The following is a 19,898-nucleotide window of genomic DNA, read 5'->3' on the forward strand; positions in this document are numbered from 1 at the left end:
GCTTTATTAAAAATAAATATTAGATATTTCTAATTATTATCTAGATATTTCTAAGAAATTGTGTTGATATGTATGTAATGTATGCGTGTTTACATACAATATATTTTCATTAAAATAAGATTTAGAAATGTATCTATTAATTTAAATAAATGTTGACATGTATATTAATTATCAGTTCTCAAAACTCATTGTTATATTTAAATCTAACTCAATATAATCAATGTTACATTGTTTGATTTAAATTCTCGCTTAATTTCATCAAGAGGAAATATTATAGAATGGATACTCTTAAAAGATTTTAAGAGGTAATTTCTCACATAAATTAAAAACAAAAACGTCATATAACCATATATTTAAAACGATTTAATTTCAAAGATACATAATGTCAAAGTTAAAACAAAATTCTTGCTTTCACAAAGTTCAAAAACTATTTTGGTTATTTTAAGTTTTCGTTTTGACAGAGAGAGAGAGAGAGAGGCAATTTATAAGAAATCATTTTTATCCTAAAAATATTTTAAAGTACTTATTATCCACTTTATATATCAATTATCAACACGCATTTCCATTGACAAAAATTATTTTTTCAAACTTAAATGAATTAATAAATTATAAATGCTTACAAATTTGATTTTTACACTAAAATTTCAAGGAATGTGCATGAAAATAGCTTTTTGTATGAAAGTATTTATTTTTAACGGCTAGAAGTAGAGCACATATTCTATTTTCCAATAATAAAGGTACAAATACATTGTATAACATTCATGATTATATACAGGGTGATTCAGTTCGAGTCGGCACGTATATATTCCTCATGAAAAAGTGAATCGAAAATATTAATAGCAAAATGTTGTGGCATCAACAGTTTTCAAATGATGAGCATTTAACAACTATTGATGCCACTTTTTTGCTTTTAATATTTTCGATTCACTTTTTCATAAAGAATATAATACGTGTAGACTGCTGCAGTTAAACTTAAATCACCCTGTATACGCATCTGTAATCATGAATAATATGAGTATATACGTATACACACAACGTATCCTATTTTAATGGAAACAGTGGAATGTCTCGAAAACAAAGCAATTGACAAAAAAAATTCAGAGAAAAGTTGTATGATAATTTTTCTTATATAATATATGATACTATTAATTATTCTGCATATAAAATAATTAAGATAAAGCTATGAAAAAATCGTAGTTTACGAAGATACTATACATATATATATTTGTTTCCTTTAAATGATGTATACACATGTTATAACATGATCAATTTAATTTTAATATTTAGTATTATGTTCCTATGAATTCATTTATGATTCTATATAAAACATTCTTCTTTCTCGTATTAATTTCAATATAATACATTTACATCATTTTGGATCTATCAATCTTTAGTGGCTTGATATGTTGAAAAAAAAGAATGTTTCCACACAATAAACTTGTAAACATTTATATTGCTGAAGAAGACTCTAAATCGAGTCAAAACGTACGATTCTGATGTAGGATTGGAAGAACTTACATTAAATACCAATTAGTAAGATTATTTGCGCTCTAATTACCGCGTTCATATTCTCATTTGTCCAATCACATTTGTATTTTTAATATAAAGAGTTCTTAGGAAATTTATTACTTCTGTTACAATTTAGATATTTTATTACAAGCTATACAACTTTTGTCTAAAGCTTCTTTTGGCATTTATATTTTAAAATATTTCGTAAACTACTCATTTTTTTGCAATTGTATTTTAATACTTTTAAAGAATAGGATGAATCAATTAATGTAAAAACAAAAAAATACGAAACAACTTTTTTGAGAAGTAACTGTGTTTTTTTTACACCGATTTATCTCATTATTTTGCATAAAAGTATTAAACAATAAGTATCTCAGTTCAAGTAACTATAAATATATACATGTATAGTATATACAAATTCTTATTGAATTATTTAAGCATTACTTTCCTATTTCCTAAGTTTTAAGATATAATTGCAAAAAAATGAATAGTTTATGAAATATTTTATATCTTATGTGCGCCAGAACAACATACAAAATATCTTATAAACTATTGATTTTTTGTTATTTCTACCTTAATATTTTTATATGCAGAAGAACTAGAATCATATCATGTAAAAAGAAATCATAATTCTATTTAAAAAATAGGAAGCCTTCATCATATCTGACCCTTAAAAAAACAAAAATTTTTGAAAATTATTTTTATCTATTGTCCTTTAAAAAAAATTATATAATCGTTAAATTAGACAATATAACTTTTAAATAAGATATCTTGTATATATAATTATAATGTACGTATAATTAAAAAAAGGAACATAATGCATTATATAAGATTACCTATTATATTTGGACTTTTTAAAATGTAAATTATTCCGAAATACAACATAAAATAAAATAAAAGTATAATTTTAATGTTTGCATAATTTTTAATCTATGTACACTGCCGACTAAAAGTTTGGAAATACCTTTGAAAAAATATGTATTGCTGATGTATACAGGAATTGGCATGAATTTCTTAGGAAATTTATTTCTTTACTTAATTGAAACATAGTATAACAATGTATTACAACAAACACAAAAAATGAAGAAAAAAGGTATTAATGACATCAGATTTTTTTTTCATCAAAGAATCCACCCTTGCTTTTGATAACTGCTGTCACCAACCGTGGCATTCTTTCAACAAGTTTATCCAAAGTTTCCTGTTCCAGGGAAGCCCATGCCTCTCTTAGCTTCTCCCATAAGTCCGCAGCGGATGTTGGACAAGATGCTCTTATTTTTCGATCGAGATCTTCCCACAGAATAATAAATTGCTAAGTATAAACTCCAATTTTGTCGATATTATCAAAACAAAAACAAATGGACTGATGAAAATTTTATAGTTCATGTTACTTATAGCAGACAATTTTACCCTCACGTCACCGGCAAAGGTTTGATTCTGTATCAATATAAGTAAAAAGATTTTTTTGGTGGGCAAAACTCTTAGAAACATACACATTTTCAAATTCGAACCAAGTGTTTCCAAACTTTTGGTCGGCAGTGTATATACTTTAACACAATCTTGGAATATTTTTTCAACTATTGTGAGAATACATAAATAATAAAATTAATAATCTGTATAATCTAATTCATTGAGAGACATTCGATAATATCGAATTCGTTCATTTATTGAATGTATATGGATCATAAAAAAAAAAAAGACAATATCTGGAGGCAGCGTAATTCCTTATTTCAAGATAAAAGACAAGTAGTAATAGATTTAATTAGTTACATCATTTTGTGATTATCCTTATAAAACGCGATATATTTCTGAAGTTTGTAGTCCTAATATAAAATATAGTGGAATGTTATTTCTGTAAAATGCTTGTAAAAAAAATTTCAGCATTTCCTTTTGACATAATATCGACATCAGAAAAAAACTATAGCAAAAAGTTTCGCTTGATATACCATATAATACAATCCTTTAATATACTGTACTTTATTCCTCTCTTTATCCCTGTTTAGTAGTATATTATAATAATACCTCCACTTTTTTCTTATTTCCATTATTCTGTATGAATTATATCCTCCAATTATTTCTTCATATATAAACCGTCACATTCGTATATTTTCGTAAAAAATTTATGCGCTAGTTTATTGTAATAATTATAATATAACTTTCTTATTTAATGTATTATACGATGCGATGAATCGTAGTAGAATTATTAGCGTTGTTTAAAGCCCTCAACTATTTTGATACTTTTTCTACTTGTCACAGAAATAAATTCCTTAACGATTTATTATTATAAGAGATAGGTCATTCCATTTCACTGTCCGAATATTCTATTTTCGTTGTAGTGCGAGGTTTTCTTGAGTATCTTAATCCTAATATGTCCGCAATTTCTTCAATATGTGACAATACCTGAGATAGAATACAATTTAAAATAATAAATTTTACAGTTTAAAATAGTGAACCTTTTGGTTCATTAATGTCAGGATTGGGAAAGTTACTTTTTTAAAAATAATACGTTACCGTCATTTTTTGTAAAAGATAATTCATCACTGACACACGTTACTAATTAAAAAAGAAATTATTTAGAAAGTAACGATTTGTTATTTTTTTATTTTCTTGTAATGCTAAAATAAAGCATTAAATTTTAAAGTTACATTATTTATATAGACAAAAAGTAACTTAGAAAAGATCGTGAATACAATGCTATATATGCATATCATAAAATATATATTGAGATATTAAGAAATAGACTGGAAGAGAGAAGATCGAGGAATGATATCAGAATATCAGGCAGGTTTTAGGAAAGATAGATCGATAATGTTTCTGTGCTAAACCACATAATTTAGAGAGAAAAGCAAAAAAAAAAAAAACGAGGGGAAGATATATAATGTTCATGGATTTGAAGACCGCCTTCGATAAGATGGATAGAGATGGAACTTGTGAGTAAGAGAGTGAACGAAGGAGTTGATTGGCAGAGAAAGAAGATACATATCATAGAGAAGATATATGAAAGAACGGAGATGGTGGTAATGAGAGCGAGACAGAGAAATATACGGAGAGATTCAGAACAAGACAAGAACAGTGACTATCATAATGCAGTCTAAAATATAAAGTATTTGTCAATTTTAAAACTTCTGTTTAAACAAAATATTTCTATTCACACACGCATGCACGCACAATAAAAAATGATGCGATCTATTGAGCAGATATAAAAATAACAGGCAATTAAAGGATAAAAAAATAATGACTGTGTGTAATTTCATTATTGTTACTATAAAAATATAACGACGTTACCATTATCATTATAGACAGAACAAAATAACAAACAAAATAACTGTTACTGAAAAAAAATAAGTGATAGTAATGACGTCACAAGTAAGACATTACTTCCCAACCCTGATTAATTTTACTTACATAATCTAACTGTTCCTTTGTGTGTGCAGCGGAAAGGCAAAATCTAATTCTACCTTCCATTAATGGCGTCGCTGGGAATCCAACACCAACGGTTGCAATGTTACGGGATGTCAAAGTACGGATCACTGTACTGTGTTGAAGATTGTAAAAAGAGAAAGATGAAATGGCAAATTCAAACAGAAATAGATCTTAAAAATAATATTTTAACTTACCCGATCTTAGAAAATAAGTAAACTAGCATAGGCACAACAGGCGAATCCTCGTTTCCGTAAATTATAACTCCGATTTGATTCAATCTACGTCTAAAGTATCTCGTATTCCTAGCTAACTGTTTGATACGTTTTTCACCAGCATCTGTACCGTCCTCCCCGGTTATAATTCGCATCGACGTGATGATTTGTTGCGTAACGGGAGGAGACAATGATGCTGCGTATGTATGCGCGTGACCATATATTCTTATGTGATTTATCAGTGCCTGAAACATATATTTGATTGAAGATATACAGATATTTAAAATGCGAAGCTGAAGAACATTAAAAATATTACTTTTGTTCCGGCTATATATCCGCCTGCCGAACCAAAGCTTTTCGTGAATGTTCCCATGAGTATATCTACTTCGCGCGGGTCAATACCATAATAATCACAAACTCCTCTTCCGTGTTTCCCTATAGCTCCTGTGCTGTGCGCTTCGTCCACATAGAGGTAGGCCTAATCAACAAAAAATATTAATATTAATCGTAATGAAAATTTGGGAAAAAAGAAAGTGTGATTAATGGTATGCGACAGTCGCACGCGCATGCAAAATAATGACAACATTGTTTAAAAAAAAAAAAAAAAAAAAAAAAAAAAAAATTTTTACTTTCTCTTTCGAACCGTAACCACTGGAACAACCGCTTCTTTAAATCAATCCTCTTTTTCTTCCTTTCGCTCTTTATAAAGGACATAGCAATATATGGGGGAGCAATACTTTAAAGTCGCAACAATATGTTCAATATTCCAAAAAAAGTATTATATTGAAAAAAATACCTCCATTACATACTAGTGTGTAACTCAGAGTGTCATTCACACTTCCAAAACTTTTACTTCGAATTTGAAAATACTAAGCGATGTAGGTTTAAGAGTATATTATAAATATTATTTTAAAACAAAAGAAGTGTTTATGTTTTAAAAATTAAACAAAAAGAACTAAAATATTATGTAAAACACATTATATATATAATATATAATATTAATAAATGTAAAAACATATTTTTCGTAATTATATTAAATGTCTAGTAGCTTTCTCAGTAAGACTCGTAGGTAGATAGAGCAGACTAAACTGAATCAAAAATTCTTTCACTATTTTGAAATTTTTATAACTTTTTTAAATCATCAACTATATATTACATCAATATCGCACCCATACAACATAAATTTTTATTAATTATAGATCTTATATTAAAAACCTCAATTATCATTTCATAAAAATAACACAATATACAAATGAAATGTCAAACAATATGCTGAATTAAATCATAGAAAGTTACGTACGTACTCGTATAAGGGATAACAGTCATCCAAAGAATATAGAACTGCACCTTATATTGCTAAAGCGTTATTGATACTACTTCGTTAAATGCAAGAATAAATTCTAAGGGAAAGAAATTAAAGGTGCTGGTGTCGCAAACGAAAACGCAACGGAGATACATGAGTTTATACATGCATCTAGGTCAGTTAGCCCCCTCTACGTGATTACTGTATTATATGTTCACACGTTTGTTCTCGGAAACAGTACATTCAAAGTTTTTAATGGAAATTTTATATAATATGTTTACTGCGATTTTGTTCAGATAATGATCTCAAGATGTCAATTCTCAGAATAGTGTAATCAAGATTACTTTTACGAACTTTGTATTTCTTTTTTAGCTGTAACATCTCTGGTAAGTGGACGATTGAACCCTCCATAGAGTAAACACCTTCGACAATGATAACTATCTTCTTCCAAGGTTTGCCAGTCTTCGGTTGCCCGAAAACAATAGCTTTCTTCAAACATTCTTCCAAATGTTTTACACCTGTAATAAACAATGACTCTGTTGTAAAAGAAATAATTGTATGTGTTGTTGTAAATGAGTGTTGCGTAATATACGTACTATTATGCTTGAAGATCTGTATAACTGCACCAGATAGTCGTAGTCCGAGAATAAGCGATGCATGATTCTTCTCATCGCTAAGAACTAGGCAGTCTTTACTGACCAAAGAAGGTATATTTAAAGAATTCGTGGCAAATCCCATTCCAAATACTATGGCGTCTTCAACTCCCAAAAATTTTGCAGTCAATTTTTCGAGCTCATCATGTATCGGCATAGTACCTTAATGCAAAAAGATTCGTTCAATTCTTTTTTATTACATATAAATCTAATTTAAAAAAAGTAAATATACATTTTTTCAAATAAATTATGACAGATTAACATTGTTAAATTAGAAATTAAATTTTTCAACAATTTTCAAATTCGAAACTTTCAATTTTTAAAAGTTCATCTATAAATTAGTTTGTAAACATAATAATCATAACACATTAAAGATATTATGTTTCATTACGAATATGTATTATATTTTAAGTTGCGTTCGAGAATACACATATAGAGTGCTTTCACGTATCTATCCTTGTCATTCACTAAATGTTAAACAAGGATGAATTGATACTTGGTGGCACTCAATGTATATTCCCAAAGCATTATTTTCCATATGATTGTCGCTAGAAATGTATAAACTATACGAATAGAATTGAATCAAATCACGTAAGATTTGATTCGATTGGAATCTCTATAATTAATCTATTTTTCTTAGAAACAGAATTTATGTACAATTATGTTATAGACTCGATTAACATTTTTAAATATTTTATTATGGTTCCATCACTTGCTGAAGGAAATTAAACAATAATATCTAAATAATAATTCTTTCTCAGGTTATTTACCTAATTCAAGCCGCGTACTGCAACTGGCACAACCAAACTTCCGGAGCGTTTTAATACTCTCGTCGGCGCACTTACCACTCGCTTCAGCAAACCCTAAATAATTGTAAGAGCCCAAATTTATACATTGTGTTTCAGTTCCAGTAAATCTGTCAGAATTAAAAAAAATAGGGATTTCAATTTTATCGATATATGGTAATTCTGGCTTTCGTACGTAGTCAAACATACTGAAATGTCCATCCATAATCATGAGTTACTCGATCTTTTAATGTAACTCTTGCACCAGGAACAGAACAAATCGGCCTATTCCAACAATCTCTGACTCTTCTATAGACATACTTGAGATAAAATTTCTCGAAATTATCATAGAGCGGAGCATATCCCTAAAAACACATGCTCACTATAAAAAGATATTTAAATATTTTGTACAAAATAAAATGTAATTGTTCATACAAAATTAACAAATACAAGAAAATATTTTTTATATACATTTGTACAAAAAAAATTGTTAAATTTAATACAACAAATTCTATAATACATAATAAAAATTATTTCTAAAGTATACAGAATAAATAAAATTTCATAGGACATCTTTTTAATTAATATCGTGAAATTTTCTATACGTATATAATACTTTTATTGATCATTTTCGATATTTTATAGGAATCTTAATGTTCTTATTAAAAATTTTTTTTTTTTTTTTTCATGTGAACTCATTAATATTTAATAAAATATAAATGATTGCCGTACTTCTCTATTTTTTTCAGTGGCAATCTTCGGAACAAAGAATAGTTGATTAATAAATCCCAGGAACATGAGAATATAAAAACCAAAGTACGTAAGCGCCGCTGTGATGAATGGAACTTTTTCAAAGGATTCTTTTGACCGTGGTGCTTTTTGAAATTCCACTTTTGTTGGACCATGGACAGACTGCAATAAATTTCTACGCTGAATGACACAATCTATGAAAATATTATTGATTGATATCTGCTCAAATTTTCAAAACGTAACGGTTAAAAAGTTATAAAATTTATTCTTTTTTTTTTAATTTCCTTTACTTTTTATTGCTCGTATATATTCCTAGTCGAATCTTATACCTAAGAATTCCTTAATTTATCTTTAAATGCCTCTGTAGCTAATAAAACAATTCATATATAAAGCATCTAAAGATAACTTAAAAAAGCCTTAAATATTGGCTTGATTATGAATCTGGGCATAAGTATATAATCTCATTAAAAATTTCTCCAAGCATTTTTTTAATGGAAATTTAAAATACAATAAATATGTACAATTATGGGTTTCATAATTTTTTCTTTTTTTTTTTCTTTTTACACCACCGACTTTATACTCCATTAAGGATAAAAAATATTAAAGCTATTCGTTTTAAAAATATCAAGTTTAAAATAGTATTGAATAAAAATAAAAAAACATTCATATAATTTATAATACTTTGTGTAATATGTTGTCATTATTTTATTTTCAAAAAATATTACAAGAGAATAAAATAAACGATATTCAGTTTATTAGCATCAACTAATTCACAACAAATATTACACACAAAATACATGGTATTACGCGAGATATTACGCAGGGATGGGAAGTAACTCGTTACTTGTAACGAAGTTACAGTTAGAGTTACTTTTTTCAGTAACTGTAACTTAACTTCGTTACTTTCCATCCATCTGTAATTATAACTTAACTTTCCACCAAATGATATGCCAGCTTCACATGCACCTTAACTTAAGTTACATCTTTTAAGTAATTAGTAACTAATTTAATAGTTACTTTCATAGTTATTTTATATATTTTAAACTTATTTGTCAATTTAGGGTACGGTAGTGTCCACTTGGCGCTACAAATGTTTTGAAACATTTAATTAATTAGAAGAAAAAGAAATTTAATTAAAGCGTTCAATGAACTCTTGTACAATCGCGGACGCTGAGGTTGTAACACTTTTTTTCACCCCTATTAAACTGGACCCTCCACCAGCGAAAATCGAAGTGGCAATGGGTCAAAAATTTAGTGCTTTTTAGCTGCCCAAGAATTAATTTAGTTGCTCCAGCCGTTTAGCAGCATTTAAAAAAAAAGGGGGTGGGTCCAAGTTAATATTAAGCTGGACCCCCCATAATAAAAAAAAATAGATACAGTACCGCTACAATGAAATCAACCACATCAGATTTAGTTACTATTTAGTTGCTCCAAGATAGTATCGCAAATTAATATTTTTAACGCAAAATCAATATTTGCGAGCGCGATTTCTTCATCCGTACATTGGGCGAGTTCAAGACGGCAAACGTACCTAGCCGCTTTGCCGTCTAAATCTGGTGTGGTTGATTTCATTGTAGCGGTACTGTATCTATTTTTTTTATTATGGGGGGATCCAGCTTAATATTAACCTGGACCCACTCCCTTTCTTTTTAAAATGCTGCTAAACGGCTGGAGCCGAACTAAATTAATTCTTGGGCAACTAATTAGCAACTAAAAAGCACTAAATTTTTGACCCATTGCCACTTCGATTTTCGCTGGTGGGGGGTCCAGTTTAGTAGGGGTCTTTTAGTTTGTAGAATTTTCAGAGCGCGATTCACTTATCTATCTATCGATACATATAAACGAGCGGTTATGTCAAAGTGATACAGAATCGAAATATACAAGGTGAAATCAAGAAATGTATTTTGTGCGACGCGAGTCTACACTTAAGATGTCGTCTTTGAAGATGAGCATCTTTAAATCAATTGAATTAGTGAAAGCCATTCGTTATAATCTCTCTCAGACAGTCATGAGTGCCTAAGTAAAATTGTGTAAATCTGTGATCATTTATTTATGTATACATAATTGCAATTATAAATACGTATTTATAATTAATTTATATTGTGTATTTGTATAGTATTTATAATATGTATTATACATACATATAATATTTTATTATATTTAGTTATATAACTGTATATTGTGTATATATCAAAGTGATACAGAATCGAAGTGAGATCAAGAAATGTATAATCTTGTGTGACGCGATAAATACTTAAGATATCAATCAGTCGAGTTCTACAGTGATTTACAACCTTCTCATACAAAATAAATATTTAACCCAATAAATAATCCAATGATTAATTAATTAATATCTTAAGTGTATCGCGTCGCACAAGATACACTTCTTGATTTCACCTTGCATACTGTATCACTTTAACAGCTATCATGACCGCTCGTTACACGTATCGATAGATGGTGAATCGCACTCTGAAAATGTTGCCGTATTCTGCAAACCATCGAAAAAAAAGTGTCACAACCTCAGTGTCCGCGACTGTACCTGTTTGGTCTATACTTTTGGATCTAATGGAATCCGCCAATCAAATGCAAAAGCAATGAACAGTTGTAATACTAAATGCACCTGATTATTTGAGCCGTTGTTTTACAAACGCAATCACGTAACCCATTTTGGATTAGTGCTGGAATTTATTTGCAACTTTTTTACCCGAATATAAAAAGAATTTTTTTTACGAAAAACATTGTATGTCTTTGCCACATAATTTTCTTATCTTTTTAAATAAAATTGTATAACATGTAAATCAGTTTTTTTTTTAAATTGTTCTAGGCTGCTCTAGATTACTCTGATGACTCCGTGTATACATCCTTGACTCCTTGCTTAATATTAAGTAAAACGATACATGAAGGCAGTCGAGTAACGTTTTAGAATGCAGCCCTAATGGTATCGTATCGATGTGCTACTAGTGAAAATTCTGATGAAAAAAAAAAAAACTTAAAAGTAATTTAAAATAATTTAAAGTTACTTTTTCAGTAATTGTAACTGTAATTGTAACGAATTACTTTTCAGAGTCAATAACTTGTAACGGTAATTAATTACTTTTTGGAAAACTGTAACTGTAATCAATTCTGCAGTTTGAGGGGAAGTATATAAATTCACACAAAATTATATATAAGAAATTAAAGATACAAGTTGGACTGTTATAGGCTTCGTATTCGTATTAGTTATGTTCGTATATTAACGGTTTTTAGTATTGAATATTGTAATTAATTACTTTTGCAAAGTAACTTTCCATCCCTGGTATTTTATGCAATAATTCCTTAAAATAAAAAACAACTTACACATAAATCTAGATAAAATATATCTATATGACAATCTATATGACTACCTTTACAAAAATTCATTGTTATTTTAAGCTTATATCTTATTTCACTGTTTTTAAATGCTTAAGACAGTGCACTCACAATAATACCATTCAAAGTTAGAGCTCGATGACGATACTGTTACTCACGTCAATCAGAGATCATTTTGGTTGCGCCTGTAGGCCGCACGCACGTATGTACACGCGAAAAAAAATAAGTACAAATAACGCAGCTCATTGTTAGGTACATTTATAAACTTCCTTCGATTCATATGACGCATTGACAAATGTTACAAAGGTTGCATTTTTACAGCTTTATGTTCCAAACTAAACAGTGAAAAATTTATCTTTTCACAATATTCGTCACGTATTCTTTTATCGCATGCTCGTTTTTTATTAACATATTACATTTAGACTCTATAAATAAACGCGACAATTTCATAAACTTTGTATAGACGACATATATAGAAAATACTATTTTTAACTGCTTATATCTTAATATTGAAATGATTAATCTTATTGTAATTACATAAAGACGTGTCAACGTCTTCCAATACAATGTACAGTTTCAATTTCAAGAAATTTTCAATTCGCGAGTGTACCATCTTAATGTGGTTCGTTATGAAACATGTATTTATGCTTAACTCTAAAAGTGCTGAAAAAATGTTTAGTGATGATATTTTGATATATTTCTCTATATAATTACTTATAATTTTATTATTCTAATTGAATGTCTTTAAAAAAATTTTTAACAAAAGTATTTGATATTTTTTATTGTATCAAACGAAGGTACACATTCATTTCTTGCTTTTCTAAAATATGACGGCTGATTCATTTGTGTCATGTCAAAAAAAAAAAAAAAAAAAAAAAAAAATAATCTATCTTCTTCATCTTGATGACGATAATTTCTCGTTTTATAATAATTACATTAAATTGACACATTTATTCAACTTTTCAATCATGACCAAGTCGGAATAGTACACGTGTAATTAATATACCGAATTTCAATTTCGTTTATCTTCAGCACGCAATATTAATTTCTTTACGCATTTTTTTACGTTTTATCTTTCTCGTTTATTGATTTTATTATATCTCTATCAAGTACTAGAATAATTGTAAAATGTACAATCTGTTAAAAAACACTTTTGATATTTTTATCACGTTCCAAGTCACAATTGCATCATCAGGATAAAATGCTACACATATCCTTTTTTTATCATTAATTATTGAAAAGGAGAAAATTGAGATATTTAAGGGCCGTTTATAAAAAAAATTTAACGCTATTTTACCTTCATGAATCTTATTTTACCTTTATCATTCATTAAACATAAAACAAAGATACAATGGCACAAATAGCGCTTATAGCATATTCCTAAGTATATAGCCTTAATATAAAAACTGTCATCTTAATCTAAAAAAATTGATTACAGCACTGCGATAGTGATTTCCGCGAGCGGATCACTTATCACATTTCATGGACAAGCAAGCAATAACCTCGTGGTCGCATCTCGAAGTATAACTTTGTCGTGTTTAAAAAAGCGAGTTAGTCGTCGTTCATATTCTATATTTTTAATGAGAAATCAATTCTGTGAATATGTTGATCATGCTTGTACTATACTATAAAATAATGTTAGCTAGCACTGTTACATACCAAGGCTGGAAAAAAAATACCCAGTTTTTTAAGCAGCCCAGTACAGTAAGTTTTATTGGATTTTATTGGGTTTTTTATTTTTTTAAATAAAATTTCATTATATGATATTTTTTCACTTAATCTTTAATTTATATAATTATATATGAGAAGAACAATATTTTGTAAAAATACTAATAATTTGTAAAAACATTAATGAATTTCAAATATAAAAACTCAAATATAATAAAAGAAAAAACTATTACATAAATATTCATGTGCGACTCGAATATATGCACAATGACATAATAAAAATGCATATGTGAGTAAACAGAAGTCACATTTTACTTTTAGATAGGTATCATATTTTATTACGGCTCATTCATAATTTTTTACAATATATATATTTTTTTCGTATCCTACGTATTAAATACATAATTCTCGTGTTATTTGAAGAGATAAAGTGAATATTTTAATATCCAATAATTCACTCACGTGATAAATATCCAATGATCGATGTATTTTTTAAATATTTAGTAAGTATAGCTTAGATTTGCATCCGAAGATAATTAATATCAGAAAAAGCGTCCTCTTATCTCTGCAAATCCGTATTGCTGGAATTTGTCATACAGAAAACCAATAACTCAATCAGTATATAGCAACAAACCATTCTTTTTTTTCTTTACTGTAAATCGCTAATATAATATTAAATCATTTTGTAAAATAATTTGCGCCAAAGGTGTATTACTTACGACTTTTTAAAATTGTTAGGTAAATTTTTCTCATCTTTCTTTTTATCAAATACTTAAATTTTTTTCATACTTTTTTTTTATTAGTTTTGGCATTACCAATCGCGATTATCTTATAATTGTAGAAAAAGTTCGTGAAATAATTATGAAGTTGACGTCTCACTTGATGAAAACTGAGTTTATTTTCAATAGTTCTATATAGGCTAAACAAATATTTCCGGTCATTAAAGCCGAGAAAGATAAAGTGCAAAATGAGACGTCAAGTTCACGCAGTGCTCACTTTGTGACTCCAACGAAGATTCTAACCACAGTTTCTTGTTTCTATTATTAGGAGGGATTTTAAAAGATACATAATTCTAAAACGAGAATTTTGGCAAATTAAATTGTTGTTTCGATTTTTAAACAGTTTTTTTTTTTTTTTTTTTTTTTAAAAAATAGTGGAAATAGAATTATTGTCAAAAACTTGCATTTTTTTCTCTGTCGAGTATTATTAAATTTTAAACATACATACATGTCTACGAAATTAATAAATTAGTACCGATTTATCAATTTCTTACTCTTAATTACCTAAATTTTAACAGTCACGCAAACTTCCATAAGAATCAACCGTCTTTAATACTGTCGGTGCTTCTACTAAATTCCGAGTAATTTAACCTATAATTAATTTATCATAATGTCCGTAGTATTTTATTAATATAAAAAATATTATCAATTCTTATTGTCTACATACTTATTGTATGAGATAAGATAAAATTACGAATGATGAATTATATGCTATAAGCAATCTTTCCATTTGAATTAATAATATTATATTAATTTAAATTCGACAAAAGTTATCGTAAAAACTTGGACGGAACTATGATATATAATAATTATGATGATAATTTAATCAACTATTAATTTAATTAATTACAGTACCTATATTATCATATCATTTTTAAACTTTTAAGAGTAACAACTAAAATTTGGCTCTCATCGCATTGTCTGGACCATTTTATAAATTGTACTTTGATACGATATTATAAGAAACTAATAATAGACACTATAACTAGACGATTCATAAAGATTTATGGACTCTAGCTATTGTACCGAAATTAATATAATGTGTCAACCATGCGAGTGAGAGTATATAATTTATTATTTTATATATATTTTTTATAGTTTTAATTTTATAATTCCGTACATTATTGTTTTGTTTTAACAATTTGCGATTATTTTTTTCTGTAACAACATTGATAATGACCTAATAGAGGTCGAAACATCTGTTGTTAAATTAAACTATGTAATTTTAACCAAATAACAATTTTTATTTACTAACAATTGTATATTTTAACGAATTTTTGGCTCGTAGCCCTTTTTCATTATTTCTATATTATATTTTGTTACAAAATACATAGAATTACTAATTTTTCGATATCTTAACATGTAGAGAAAAAAATCACAAGCCGTAAGAAATTGACAAATCGATTATATAAATGTTAAGATAACGCTTGTTATATTTTAAAAAATAAGATATTATAAATTTCGGTATTATATAAACAAGCAAAAAGCAACGGATGACAATCTTTATTAAAATAATGTCATAATTTCAAAAAAGCGAAACGTTTCGACTCATACAAAAGTAGTCCTTTTCAGTCTCAAAAATTTACATAAATAGTATAATATTGTAATGAAATATAACAATTAAAACGATAAATCTATAAGGTGAAAAATGTTCTCTCTTTAGTCATCTCGTAAAACGAAAGAAAATTATCCCATAAAGTTGTATTATGAAATTTATCCGCATCATTCTATAATCTATGGAATCAATAATAAACCAAAAAACAATAATTTGTTTATAAAATTAATTGTAACAACTCGTCGACATGTAGGTCAAACAAAGAGAAAGTTGATCAGAAGGATAAAAGAACATAAATATAATATTAGAGGAGATTCTTCTTCAAAATTTTCGGTTTTATCTGAACATTGCACTCAATTTGATTAGATTAGAATAACGCACAGATCATGAGATATAGAATCTCACTATAATTCTTAGACTGATTTCAGAAATGCTTTTTATCAAAGAACAGGGGAATGTCCAAAAAGACACTGAAAAGTTAGACAATTGCTTGTTATGACCCTCATAATAATAAACATTTTCGACACTTTAAACAGCTAAATCATAATTTGCCTTATTCTTGTGACACCCAACATCTACGTGTTTTATTTTATTTTTCGATTTGAAGAAAGAGAATTTTATTGCACATAGAGCATCTAAAATTGCCAATACACTTTCAAATCCTTTTATTCTTATCGGTTTATTATTGGTTCCATAGAATCATGATGCGGATCATTTCATAATACAACTTTATGAGATAATTTTCTTTCGTTTTACAAGATGAACATTTTTCACCTTATAGATTTATCGTTTTAATTGTTATATTTCATTACAATATTATACTATTTATGTAAGTTTTTGAGACTGAAAAGGACTACTTTTGTATGAGTCGAAACGTTTCGCTTTTTTGGAATTATAAGATTATTTTAATAAAGATTGTCATCCGTTGCTTTTTACTTGTTTATATAATATCGAAATTCAAAATATCTTATTTTTGTTATAATCGATTATTTTTTTCACATTCAACTGGCCAATTTCTTATGCGTCGTCCACAATACACGGAGTAAGAAGAGCAAGAAACTGACCAATTATAGTCGATTATACATTCGATAACTGTGATTGGTCAATTTTTTATATCTGTTTTACAATAGAATCGTAAGCCATAAGAAATTGGCCAACCATAGTTGAATACGAAAAGAATAAAGATTGGTTAATTTCTTACAGCTTACGGATTGTGACCTATTGTAAAAGAGGCTTTTACTTCTTTACACCGTGTATTGTAGATAGACAGACGCATTACAATCAACGACCCTATTGTAAAACAAGCATTATTGTCGATGGCGTTATGTGTCATATTGCGCAGCTTTTTTACCATACAAATATTTGCATAACAAGACGATACGGTGTACCGTGTTCCAAAATTTACTGCCAGGATTGAAAATCTGTAATTTACATTATGTGCACTATAGATTTTCAGTTGTGGCAGTAAATTTTGGAACACAACCAATAGGGTACACAAATTGATGTACCAAAATATGTTGAAAGAAATGAAATCCTCAATACACATAACAAAAATTGAATGAAAATTTAGGTACCTTTATTAAAGAATAGTAAAATTGTGGGCTGATAAGAATCGGAGCTAATACAACTTTAATATGCACAAGTGCGCATTCATCAAAGTTAGAAATTTCTTTGTTTTTATTTCATCAATTGAATTGAATTACCGAGCAATTGAGCTAATCAAAGTTTGCATTGCATTTTTGGAAGCAAACTCTGTATACCTCAAAGCCACAATTAATGAAGCTGAATTAAGAAAGGAAGTGGAGAATGATCGTAACTAGCAACATTGATATACTTGACGGTCCTGATTGAATACGACTGTAAAAGGGCAACATGACGCGGCGAACGTGAGATCGAGAGTATAGGATCGTATAGCATCATTTGATCGCTTACTTACGTAGACGTGGCCGTTACTCGGCAGAGTGTAACCGTTGATTTTGCCGGTATCCATAGCGGCGTGCGAGGTTAAACCATTCCACAGGGTCTTCCCTTCGAGACTCGACGTCGACGGCGTTGTTTCGCCGCACGTGCCGATACGCAACCTCGTGGTCGTCGTCGCCCGATCATCCACACCGCCGATCCGATCGCTCACAGACAAATTCCGGCAATCGGATAACGGCGATTTCGCGCTAAAGTCACTCGAATCGAGTCGAGCTGAGAGCCAATAGAAAGATAGACAGGATGTCGAACGTGTCTGAACGTGTCGCGAGCTATACGTGCGTACTTGTCGCTACCACTCACTAATCTACGCTTGCCGAGTTGCCACCACCCCCGTCCAGCCGACTCCCCTACTCCAGTCGCGATACCAGACAATACGACGCATGCGCAGCCGACAGAGAGAAATCTGAAAGATTTAAAGGCCAGTCTACATAGAAGTCATACCAGAACGTTAGGTTAAGCTGGTTCTACACAGTTCTAGTTGTATTTTGAAATCAAGATTGGCTTGCAATGTAGAACCGGCTTTTCACGCAACAGAAGTCGTAACTATTATTTTCTCCATATTTCACTGTGATTAATTAATTTTCTACCCTACTCTATTGTTGTAAATCATGTATAAGGGCCTCTTTGGCCAACTTATTCTGATTAAGGGTACTCAAATGCTTCGAAGCTTTCGACTGACCAATCGAAAGAAAGAATTATACCAATCAAGAAATGCTTCATAGCATCAAATTGCAAAAATTTAGTTTTCACGTTGATAATCAATCCGAGTTGGTTGTCATCGATTAGCGTTAATCGGAGTTGGTAAGAAAGCTCGTCTACATAAAAGTCGTAGACTGATAAACATTTGTCGTACGACAAAAATTTTTTGTAATTGCAGTTTAATAGAAAGAGCAGGTGTTGGAAAATTAGGCGAGTTCAAGCTAGGTCCCGCGCTTACCGAGCGATCGAATATGATTGGTTGGATCCATAAGTAATATGTTCATTTGATCGACGAGCAGGCTAGCCGCTTTGTCAACTTGTGCCTATTCTTTAATATAATTGGTCTTGCTCTTAGTTCCTCCCTGGATCAAAATGTATAAACCAATCATATTGAAGAATTTTACAACACAAGGCAAAGCTGCTAAAACTTAACAACTCCGATTGATTTAATCGGTCGATTAACCCACTGGAATTATCGCATCAAACGAAATGACAAATACAAAATTGGTCAATGGGAACGGCTAAAATCGGAGGATTGGTATAAAAGTTATCCGAAGGAAGTAAACTACTGCTTGGCCTTTATCCCAAATAGCACATATTTTAAGGATATTTTATATCAACAATTAATTTTTATTATTTTGAGAATATTCTAAAAATGTCATAAGATATACTCAGAATGTTTCTAATTCCACTCATTCTTGTTTATAATCAAAATATCTTTAAATATTTATATATGTAAATATCCTAAGAAAACATCATACTACCTATATTAGGAATTAACTACCTCCTTCTCTCACTTCGCGCGTTGTATGCGATTCCAGGGTATTCTGCCCTCCCTCCTCCCCCCAAAAATAATATAATCCAACCCACATGCTGCTCGCTTTGCGTACACTTTGCAACGCAAAGCAAATGTCTTGTAGTATATTTCTCTAGTATAATGTACCAGTTAGTGGTTAATGATATGTATAACTTTAAATAAATTTATTGTCTATAAAAATTTAATTACAAAAATTAATTTAGAATCGTACGTACCATCAAAAGCTTTATATTTAAAATGTTTTATCACTTTGTCCAACAACTGATTCATGTCCATTAACTTACGTTACTTTGGAAAAATAGGAGTCCTGTTGGCGAAACGGACGGTGACAATCAAATGCAACGGCTACCGTTTAATTCGACATACTTGGACATGGAAGGGATGGACAGCGTCCACGCGATTGGTTCACGCGCTACGTTC

At 29.3% G+C, this 19,898-nt stretch overlaps 1 protein-coding gene across 1 annotated transcript; it reads right to left on the reverse strand.

Moving 5' to 3' along the window:
• Positions 1-3,718: 3,718 nt before the first annotated feature.
• On the reverse strand, positions 3,719-18,119 carry lace (serine palmitoyltransferase long chain base subunit). Its single transcript, XM_018550626.1, has 10 exons — positions 17,919-18,119; positions 8,615-8,794; positions 8,093-8,247; positions 7,868-8,013; positions 7,041-7,259; positions 6,799-6,962; positions 5,458-5,619; positions 5,124-5,386; positions 4,912-5,041; positions 3,719-3,906 (listed from the first exon to the last, which is right to left on the reverse strand). Exons 1-10 carry the CDS (start codon positions 17,970-17,972, stop codon positions 3,802-3,804), a joined length of 1,578 nt encoding a protein of 525 aa, XP_018406128.1. The 5' UTR covers positions 17,973-18,119; the 3' UTR covers positions 3,719-3,801.
• Positions 18,120-19,898: the final 1,779 nt, after the last annotated feature.

The sequence above is a fragment of the Cyphomyrmex costatus genome, unplaced genomic scaffold, assembly GCF_001594065.2.
Source record: "Cyphomyrmex costatus isolate MS0001 unplaced genomic scaffold, Ccosl1.0 scaffold124, whole genome shotgun sequence".
Lineage (NCBI taxonomy): Eukaryota > Metazoa > Arthropoda > Insecta > Hymenoptera > Formicidae > Cyphomyrmex > Cyphomyrmex costatus.